Source organism: Chelmon rostratus, chromosome 5, assembly GCF_017976325.1.
Source record: "Chelmon rostratus isolate fCheRos1 chromosome 5, fCheRos1.pri, whole genome shotgun sequence".
NCBI classification, from domain to species: Eukaryota; Metazoa; Chordata; class Actinopteri; order Chaetodontiformes; family Chaetodontidae; genus Chelmon; species Chelmon rostratus.
The window spans coordinates 3,851,484-3,862,700 of NC_055662.1; the positions used below are offsets into that span (position 1 = coordinate 3,851,484).

The following is an 11,217-nucleotide window of genomic DNA, read 5'->3' on the forward strand; positions in this document are numbered from 1 at the left end:
GTTAAATAGTAAGATCCTTTTTGTTTTAACCAAAACCAGCCGCAATATCGCTCTCACCAAAGCCACCAGACTCCATTCACAGAAACAGTAATTTTATCATGACTGTTTCATTTATCATTTTATCATCAACACGCTTCATTCAAACTTGACAAACAAAATAAAACTCACCGAAACTGTCTTGGTTTGTCCGAACACTATTCCAACAGACAGCACCAACTGTGGTTTGGTCCAAATAAACCCTGAATTCACAGAATGACGAGGCGAGCGAGAGACGGGACGTACGTCAGAGAAGCAGCCTGGAGCGGCGTGTAGAGCTGGAATATTTTTACGTCTAACTCTGAAGTCTTTTTCACTGGACATTTAGACCAGAGAAACTTAAATATGTCAGACTTGGGTTTAGTGTTTATTAGTCACATTAGCTCTTGATGGCATAGCGTACAACCTTGTAATCCCTTGCCCTCTACCACACTGATTGGCAGCATATGGGTATCAATCATATGACACGCAAACTGGGTGATGGCCTTGGCCCGGTGTGCATCACAGTTTGTGTGTATGCCAATTGACACATAGCATGCGTAATGGGTCAAAAATATTCCTGGTGGTTTACCAATCGCCAGTTAACCATTGACATCCCTAGTTTGAAAGCAGGCTGATAAATAAAAGCCTTCATGGCTCTCATTAAGCAGTTCCTAGTTTGCTTGTTTTTACAACTGCATTTTTACACGGTTTTGGTGATGACTTCATCCAACACCTCTGAGTGCTCCAAGTGCGCAACACTGATCCTCATTCATGATTCAACACATTTGCATGCAAATCATTATTAGAGGGGAATTCACACACTTTGGGGGTGTTCATCAAACTATATGGAGCTCTCTGCAAACACAATTTATACCTGAGTCAGCAGTGACTCAGACCTTTCCTCGTGGTGAACCCACAGTCTGACAAGGCCCTGCCCCTTCAGCTCAGAGAGTAGCTCCAGCACTGAGCAAGATTTCTCTGTTCCCTCTGTGCTCTTGGAACCATGCCACCAACACATCCCCAATGATCCCAGAGATATGTTCTGTGGTTTACATGTCCCAATGGTTGGCCACAGGTGTGCATCCACCTGCTCTCCACTAACTTCGAGCACAGCTTTCTCTGAAGATGCCACTGCATTCACCTGCTCTGTGGTCTCCTACACACATTCTTATTACTGATTCGTTCTGTAGTTCTCATACATTTTCTCAATGGGCAGTGATGCTTCTGAGGGGGGGCAGTTGTGGATGCTGCTACCATTATATTGATCAATGACAATTAAGATCCATTTAGAACACTTAAAACTTATTAGTGGTTTGGATGCAGAAATGCATGCAAATGTTGAAAACAGGCGTGTGGCTGATGAACCAAGCATTAGGTTGTAGTCAGTAGTAGTTAATTAGTCCCAATGTTTTGTGTGGGCAGATGTGCTCACAAATATCCAAACATTTCAGGGTCTATTGGTAGTACTTGGCTCCTGGAGCGAATGAAACCCCTCAACTGAGTGTTTGCGCCACTGACCATGTGCAGCACAGTTGCTGCACAATGCTACCGATCCGTCCTCATGTGAACTCTAGTCTGAACTGTTCTATTCCTGCAGAGCAAAAGAACACTAGATCCCAAAGCTTCTTATCAGTGAACTTGCTGCCAGTCATGAGTTATTGCCTTAGTCGAGAACGGACGCTATTGCTGAAAAAGTAATGGACACAGTGCAGTTCATATTTGATGGGTTACGGCTTCAGACTCATGACGACATCTGTCTGTGTCGAGCTGAATTGTCAGCTTGTAATTTCAGATGTATTTCTCACAGCTCACGATGCACCTAACCCAGCGGGACAAAAGATTCCAAAGGCTTATGTCTTTGATTTGTCTTACTTTGATTAGTTTATCAGATGCTGTATGGCTGCACTAAGCAATATTTCCACGTAGGAGGCTCTAAAAGACAGCAAAAATAATGTTTCAATTTCAGGACATCTGTGCAAAGAAATCCTTTAAGGGCATCAACCGAGCTGCTGATGGAAATGTCTTTATTTGTTGGAACTTGAAACTATTATTATTATATTAGCATACTATAAGCATTTTTATTTTTTGCCCTGGTGCAGTTTAACACTGAAGAGCATGTTGTTGTGTGCATGGATGTGCAATGGGGCTATTAGACTTGTATTTTCCTCTAGTTTGCTTCATCAACCCTCCTCCGCAATATGATTTAGTGGAGCAAACCCACAAAGGCAGTCTATCTGAACACCATTAATCAAGTGCCTATGCACTAGCAAGGCAGCTGTAAGTGCCCACTTAGGCTGTTTCTATAGGCGAAAGCCCTGGGAGCTGGTCTTTTGTAAGGACAAGACGGTCAGCTGTAGACTTCAAATGAACACAAACATGAACACAACCACTGGAACACAAAGAAGGACAATCGCACACATGCAAACACATTTTTAGAAGTGCTCACCAAGGCAAAATACACACCCAAACATACACATACTCTCTCAGTCCTCTCAGACGTGATCACACAATGCACTGAGATAATGGCCGCTGGCTGCTGCTGTCAGAGGTCCTGCTGCTTCATTGTTGCAGCCTCAGCAGCTTGTGCGTGGGGGCCCCTCGGAGGAACGGCCTTTCTGAAGGGGGTGGCTTTCAGGGAGGCGACAGAGAGCCGGCTGCCCTCACAGCCAGAGCGGCCATGTCTCGACTTTGTGCTCAAGCAGGAGTCATTTGTAGTGAGCTGTTCGCGTCGCAGGGAGACGAGGGCCAGCTCTGTCCCTGCTGAAACTGTGTCCTCCTATAGTGTTCTCTGCGTTCTCACTCAAAGTGAGCCATGCTTTGCAGTGAATGTTATTTAACTATGCAAAGAGCTCTGTCAACACAGAATCATGAGCTGTCTGACTTGTTGGTGACGCAATATTTAATATGCAAGGTGTCATCATTGCCTTATCAAAGATATTTTAACCTCGATATGAAACACTGAGCCCCTGAAATCTGTGTGTAAAATGACAATACTGAACTTGTTAACACTGACAAAAAGCATGAAAATAAAATCTAGACGTCTGGGAATGACTGTTGTCATGTCATATTTTTTAAATCATCATGTGCACTTGAACCAGGGGGCAGAGCCAGACATTGTGACCATTCAGAGCTTAACCCAAACCTGGATTTACAGCAGCTGTATGCACTATTTTTGAAGCCATTTGACATAATAGACTGCCTAAGAATCTTTCCATCATTTGTTAAAAATATGATCGTTGCTCAGGAAACAAATATCTTCCTGTAAAGCCTACGTCCTGTTTTATTCTCCAAATGACTTCATCGTTCTGAAACCAGAACACAACAAATGTTGAGGATGACTGATTTTCTCCTGCCACCTAAAAAGAGCCAAAAATTGTCTGATGTTACTATTTTTAAGTTACATAATGTAGGTAGGTGTAGGAGTTTGGCATAAACTGTATTACTAATCTTAAGACCTATTTTTGTTGTACCGTGCTGGAGTTCACAGAATGAATGTTTATCTGACAAACCTGCTACATTTGAATCCATGCCATAGTAATCTGGCCTGCTCTGATCGCATCAAGGATCCCCAACAATGCCAAGTAAAAGTGGTCTTCAGTACTCTGAAATTAGTTTTAAAGCCAAAAGAAGAATATGAGGAGAAGCACCAACTAGACTTAGGTTCGTTTCAGCATTTAATTCACAGGCGAACAATGAGGTGGAACACATATTATTATGTGCACATGTGCCACATGTGTGCTTATTTAACCTGTGTACTAATATATGCTGTATCTGTGCATCAAGTAACCCTCTTTGTCTGGATATATTATCTACTATTGAGTAGAGATCTAGTAACGCAGCACAATGGCTTCACTTCTCATCATCACAATGCCTTGTTAAAGGGATAGTTCGGCATTTTACACATTAATCTGTATGGCATCAACATCTACAGTCTCGTGCTCTCACACTGACTTCGCCCCCAAAGTGTCCTCTGAGCCGAGATCTGGCCAGTTGTGGTCAGTGCGAAAGTAGTTCCGGTAGGTTTCCTGGGGCCAGAGAAGGCACACGTTTTTCCTCTCAAAACAGCACTCATTCGAATCAGTGATTTATTTGCATAACAAAAGACGTCAACCACAAAACGTCACACCTCGTAATCGTTTGGGTCTAACTTTATCCCAATTGCGATCAATGCGCGCAGGCGCCACTATACGTGACAGGTAGCTAAGCCAGGTGTTTCATTCACAGTTTAGCGTTTGGAAAGCTAGTTACACCATGTCTGACTACAGCAGCGACGAAGAATATGATTTCAGCACACAACCAGAAGGATATCTGTATGAACCCGAATATACGGATGCAGAACTCTATCAGATGGAGGTAGAACGGGCAGAGAGAGAGAGAGAGATGGCGAGCAGAGATGTGGAACGTGAAATCGGGGCCGCAGCTGCGAGACCTCGAGTGACTGATACAAGGTGGTGTACGTGCAACAAGTGCGAAGTTATGCAGACCGAGGTTGAGTGCTACTGTTGCCATGAATGGGACCTCGTAATGCCTCGCATGCAGGACCTTTCCATTGACGAGGAGGCTGGCGCATCAGCAGCTGTCTGCATCACCAATAACAACGACTTGCCTGCAATCCTGAATGCTGGTGTCCTCGAGACTTTTTTCCACATCCCGAAAATAAACTGGAAAAAGCGCCCCAAACCTGCTGGACCCGATGGCCAGTTGTCTGCAGAGTGAGTTTTTGTCTACATGCTGTTATTTTGATGCTATTGCCTTATACCCTACAGTAGGCCTACAAGTGCTCAATTGTAGCCTATACCGAGTTGTATAAAGTAGAAGTACTCTTACAAATGTTATTACAACACCAGCAGCTTGGTATTGTAGTTGTAACAACGTGATAGTATGGGTGTTGTCAATAAAATAGTTAGATAACTTCTACTTTTTACAAAGCTGCTTGCTTCTATGGCGTTATATTGTATTAGTCTGAGCCATGCAGTAGGCTAGTGCGACCTACAGTCATCACATCCAACATTGAATGAATCTAATTATAGTTTTATACATACCATGTCATGGGTGGCACTTATAAATATAAATACAAAATGTAGTGCATCCCTAAAGTAATTTATGTTCATTTCATCATCATACTTGAAGCAAAATTTACTTCTGAGCATCACTGTGTCTCAATATCAGCCTACTCATGAATGCCCTTCAATCATAAAGCAAGGCCTACCTTATGCATATTATGTCAAGAGAGCTCTAAGGGTTATGTCGCCGTGGCCCAAAGTGTACTCATAAAGGACATTTTCTCTGAGATGTATAAAAACACATAAGGATACAAAATGTGTTTATATACAACCATAATAACTATGCAGTTTACTCAATGTTGACACACTTCATATATCTAATGTGCATAAACTTATTTTCTGTTTGCATTTCAGACAGTACAGGCTGGTCGCCTATCGCATCATAATGGAATGGGCTCTGAAAGGACAGACGCTTGGTCCTGGCAACAGAAGAGTTCTTCCCTCCTGCGTGGTGGCGCTAATAAGAAGAACATATCCATCACCAAGTGGACAATATGCTGGTTTCAAAGAGTCAAATGATGCACTGCAATTGTTTTAGAATTTTAAAAATCAGAAGCTTTACTGTGAATTTCTTTTTGACGTGCAATTTTCTAAAAATACAAAACGAATGTAAAGACACAAATGTAAATAAACAATGTAAATAAACACACTTCTATGACAATATATGTATATACAGTCTCAGTCATCTTTCTCAGTGGCAGGTGTCTGATGAAAGCGTGATTTGTGTGCTGAAACCAATTCAGCCTTGTTTGGCTTTGGTGTTGGGGCAATGTTGGCTGGTATGATGACTGGAGGATGTATGTGGAAAGCTGGGTCTCTGAGCTTCACATTGGTGTCAAGCCGTCGTTGGATGACCTTCTCCACCAAATCTTGGTTATGGCTATGGCTATGGCTATATATGGCTTGGCTATGTAGGTGCCAGATGTGGAAGGCTTTGTTCTTGGACCCGTTTCTGGTGGACTGGTGAGAACCATCATCAGTTGATCATGGCGAAATCGGGATTTTACTGGGGTTGACTGAGGGAGTCCGGCAAATGCTCCCTCCTCTTCTGGGACTTCGACGTCTTCTGCGAACTGTGCTGGTTCAGCCATTGCAGCAGGAGTGGAATCCTTTCAAAAAACAAAAATAAAAATACATATATATATCAATTTGTGCATTGTGGATTACAAGATTGTAATTGGTGTTATAAACACATTATAAAAATACCATAAGGCGTTATTCAGTTTTCACGATAATATGACAATAATGATAGTAATGACTAATAACAAGAAACATTATCTGTTAGCAGGCAATGTGTAGGCTACAGTATGATTTCAGAAAGTGCCTGCTTGGGGTCTGGCTACAACGAAGCCTAAAAGTCAGTTTGCTAGGCCTTGTCTCCAAAGTGCGCAAGTTGGAGAGAGAGAGGGGGGAGGGGGGTGTCACCAACATACAAACAATCTGGCTACAGAGGATGGCTGGCTACCAAAATGTTTCACAGCGAAAGGCTGCCATCCTAAACGGCAAATCAGCTGAAATGCCACAGTTTTGAACAGCTTCATTGTACCTTGTAAGGTCGACAGATTGTGTTATTACTGAAAAACAATAAAAACCTACACATACAAACTCAATGCAACCAGTGCAAGATAAGCTGATCGTGTGACAAGCATAGAAACATAGAAACCATGCACATTCCACGTAGTAATTAGTTTCTGACCATTGTAATAACAGTGTAGCCAACATATTATGTATGTGAAACATCATTGGTGACATGACACCGATAGATGAATATGTTTCACTCACTGAGATAGAATATATCTCAGTGCTTGCACTCGCATAGCCCGCGGTGCATCACCAGAAGACTATACACGGATGCTATAGAAAATATGTGGTACAATTTTGTTTACCTGGGGTGCAGGTACAGCAGTGCTCTTCAAAATACGTTTCTTTGTCTGTCCTTCTGGAAGATAGTCGTCCTCGCTGAAGTGGTCACTGCACACGCGAAGCTTTCTCATCTTCGGTAGTTGGGTGTGCTCCACGTTCAAGCCCAGAGAAAGTAGCCAAAGTCTCCTCAAAGCTACATTCGCCAAAGGGAATCGGTGGAAAGTTTGAGGAGACCCACTCTCATCTTTGTTGGTACAGCCTGGATAGGCACAAGTGCGCACCATGTCTCTATCTCGTTTTTCCAAATAAAGAATAGCCGGTGGACTTCTTCTCTCTCTCCTTCTCCTAGCTCTAAAACTAGCTCGTTTGCGTTGCGTCGTCTGCACTCTGTAAACACCATCGAACACTGACGAGAGATCAGCTGGCTCGCACACAACGGTTAGCACTGACAGCGCGCATTGATCGCAATTGGGATAAAGTTAGACCCAAACGATTACGAGGTGTGACGTTTTGTGGTTGACGTCTTTTGTTATGCAAATAAATCACTGATTCGAATGAGTGCTGTTTTGAGAGGAAAAACGTGTGCCTTCTCTGGCCCCAGGAAACCTACCGGAACTACTTTCGCACTGACCACAACTGGCCAGATCTCGGCTCAGAGGACACTTTGGGGGCGAAGTCAGTGTGAGAGCACGAGACTGTAGATGTTGATGCCATACAGATTAATGTGTAAAATGCCGAACTATCCCTTTAAGGCTAAAAAGTGTGTAGTCTTTTTTTACGTCTCCTCCTCTTGTAGGTATGACCCTTTCAATCAGGAGAGACAAGTGAATGCTGTACAGATTGTTAATTATGACAGATGATATGTGGTCACTAAGTCTTGTCAGAAAGTCTTTGGCGTTGAGATTCTGCAGGGAGATTCTGTAATCGAAGGGCATCGCGCTGAGCAGCAGCAAGATAAACCCCCCCATAGAGTCCAGACACTGGCGGTGGTGGCTGATGACTCTGCTGACACTGACAGGCTGAGAAGGTGATGGGGGGGTGGAGGGGCACGCAAAACAGCATGAAAGAACTAAGGACGCACGAGAGAATCATATTCAAAAAGACAGTAGCGAGATGATAGGCTGGCAGTGAAGATGTGCTGCTGTGTCATTGGATAGATGTGACCAGCTGATGAGAACAGCTGACAGCCCCAGCCAATGACAGAAAAGGAATTTTGAATGAGCATGCGTGAGAGGAGTGAATGCAGGATGGCATGAGGAATAAGATCCAGGTCTAAGCATGCAAAAGAAAAGCCTTCCCAACTAAACTTTCACCAGAGCTTCATTTGAGCCGCTGTACCTGGAGTCACGCTGTGTGGGAGGGTGCGGCAGGTGAGCATATAGTCTAACTACTCACATTGTGGTTTACAGGACGGGCATGGCTAAAGTAGCAGCTATCACCTGCTTTCACCTGCTTTACGTTTTGGCTGAAAATAACCTCTTTGTGCATGCTGTAATAACTCGATCTTGAAGCTCTAGACATTTTAGACCCTGTGCAACACAAAAATGCAGGTTGATCAAAAATAATTTAGTATGTTGCACAGTCCTCGTTGACATACATTTAAACAGTGGTTGAATATGTAACTTCTAAATAATGGATTTGATTGATTCATGAAAGATCTGAGCAGAACAATTGTCTGTTTCCTTCATCTGCCAAATGTTTTAAAAGCGGCGTTCTGCATAAAAGCCTTACTTAGTAATGCATTACAGTAAAGTAGTCACATATTTCCAGTAACAAGTAGGCCTTGTTTCAGGGATAACAAGTTGAATTTCAGTCATTTCAACTCTGGGTTGCCAATCCCAGTAACACATTGACAACAAAGGGGCTTGTCTTCTCTTAACCTGGACAAGACGCTCAGTTTCATCTTGCTGTGTTCTCTTGACGTATCCATGGCGCGGGAGCTCTAGGCAGCAGCCAGCTTCCACCGAAAAGCAGGAACATGGCCCTCAGTAGCTCCAAAGTTGACTTATTTACATGTTATAGGGCTTGAGTCTGGATTTGTTTGGTTTTGGTGAACACTGCAGTCTCCCTGTGAGGTGGATGCCCGCAGGTACCCGGGTTAACATACGTAGCTGCTGATCATCAGTAGAAACCTGGAAACAGCAGGCTGAGCTCTTGTTAAACCACAACATGTCTCATTTTCTGTAAACACGGAAGACGTAAAGTGTGGGTGTGGAGGCTTTGGAGTCGTAACATGAGTTGTAATGTAACTAATCACTCTCCTGATTAGTAATTAGTCATCCGATTCTAATTTTGATAAGTAATGAGTCATTGATTGACAGTGTGACTTGCCCAGCTCCGCTGAAATGTGTGTGTTACAATGTCCGACCAACTTCAGGGCGTCAGAAACCGGCGGGCCGCCAGCTTGAGCTAAAAACAATAAAGCTCTGTGTGTCTGTGCAGCGGCACCCTTTCTGGAACAAGAAAACAAAGTTTGTTATCTTGGGATGACAAGATAATTACTATGCGATCACGTGGAGAGAGCTTGTTATCTTGAGATTACAAGATAATTACGTTGTGATTGTGAGATAACAGGGTGTCGGAAATGTGCGAAACCTTGACAGCTCTCGGCTTCTGCTGTTTTGAGAGGCCTCTTGCAGTCGTGGTGTTCGAAAAAGAGGAGAACAACGGAGCAAACAGAACTAATCCAGGATCTTTCGGTTAAAAAGAGACAGCTGAACCGTACCTATGCATAACCTCTATGATGTTACCATTTATTCACGATGATACTCGCTGAAAGAATTTACAAAGGCCTCTTTAAAAGCCAAAACGCTGCAGGAGTGTCTGTGAAAATTGCCTGCAGCGCTCAGGTTAAGTATTCTTCTGTAGATTGTTGTCTCTGAGGAGGTAAAGGCAGAATATTTTGTGTTTACTGCTATGCTTTCTACAGCTCCGCGGTTCAGGGAGGCCTGTTTTGTGTATTTACCTGAGGAAAAAAATGTTCAAACATCTATACACGCACTGGTGCCTGCAAGCTTCCAATAGCAGCATGTAGCGGAGGACAGGCTCTGTGTCTGGATCAAGGGCAGCTCCACGGACGCTGCTGAGGAAGATGAGCAATCCTTTCATTTTCTACAACCAGACTGGAGGAATCAAACCGACGGCCTCCTGATCAAGACTCAAATGATGGGAATGTCAGAAACAAATTGGTGAGATCTTCTTTGGAAGCGATGGCCCGGCCTTTTATGAAGAAAACAGGCACTTCCATCCACATGAGGCCCACTCAGGCACGAACTGGTATCAGCTCTACATTGTGAATATGATATGAATGCTATAAAAGACAAACAAGTATCTGCATCCATTTACAGCACAGTTCAACAGACCGTAACAGTTCCAGAGTCCACAAGGTTCATGCTAGTGTAGGGCAGCATATTTAATGTCTGGCTTTGGAAAGGATTCTCTGTTTTCATTACTTTGGATGCATTTGGCATTTGATAAGTACTCTTCCATCTTTCAAAACACGTCAAAATAAAGTGCTTTCTAATGATGTTGCATTCAGTAGGACGTCAAGAACAGATAAAAGAGAATGAAATCAAGGCAGAGAGGCAACCGAGAAGATGTAATCAAAAGGAAAAACGATATAGGAAAGGAATTCAAAAGCATCACAATGTGTTAAGGTACTGAAAAGTAAGCCAACAGAAGCACCGCATGTGTCAGACCATGAAGGGCCAGGTTAGGTTTTTAAAAAAGTCAAATCAGTTCTAAAGGTAGCTGTAATTCCAGGAAAGGGGAGCTGAAAGCGTTTTCATATCTGTCTGATGCAGCGTGCACTCGCAGAGCGTGTTTCACAGCACTTAGCTGCAGGCAGGTGCGCAGGGTCAGAATGAATAAGCAACAACACTGTCATGACAACGTCAGCGAGACGCCGCACAGATCAGTATTAACATAATCTATTTCACGTTTTCAAACGTCGTTTCACAAACCGTCATTTCATCCTCAGCTCTCGCTGGTCTGGAGGAAGTCGTCATGCTGGCACTGCTGCTGCTCACTGCGTCACCGCGGGTGCTGCATGCGGCGTGCTGCTGCAGGGCAAGTGATGAAGGAAATGATGTAGGTTGTTTTTGTTAGTCAGGGCGGCGAATGTTCTCATATCTGCTGTCAGCCAGCCACTGATTTATCTTAATCATGCTGCTGGCCCTCTCTGAGACAACAGAACCTTACTGTTATCTCTTAGTTAGAGCTGAGTACTAAAATCCAACTGACTAGCTGCTCGACAACATTTGCACATAACTGC

The 11,217-nt window shown here is 43.5% G+C and overlaps 2 protein-coding genes across 2 annotated transcripts; one reads left to right on the plus strand and one right to left on the minus strand.

Moving 5' to 3' along the window:
- The first annotated feature begins 4,070 nt into the window (after window positions 1–4,070).
- LOC121606847 lies at window positions 4,071–5,713 on the plus strand. Its single transcript, XM_041937422.1, has 2 exons — window positions 4,071–4,730; window positions 5,436–5,713. Exons 1-2 carry the CDS (start codon window positions 4,270–4,272, stop codon window positions 5,617–5,619), a joined length of 645 nt encoding a protein of 214 aa, XP_041793356.1. The 5' UTR covers window positions 4,071–4,269; the 3' UTR covers window positions 5,620–5,713.
- A 7-nt stretch (window positions 5,714–5,720) lies between these two features.
- On the minus strand, window positions 5,721–7,513 carry LOC121606848 (THAP domain-containing protein 1-like). Its single transcript, XM_041937424.1, has 2 exons — window positions 6,968–7,513; window positions 5,721–6,190 (listed from the first exon to the last, which is right to left on the minus strand). The coding sequence occupies exons 1-2, from the start codon at window positions 7,226–7,228 to the stop codon at window positions 5,906–5,908; spliced, it is 546 nt and encodes a 181-aa protein (XP_041793358.1). The 5' UTR covers window positions 7,229–7,513; the 3' UTR covers window positions 5,721–5,905.
- Between the last annotated feature and the right edge of the window lie 3,704 nt (window positions 7,514–11,217).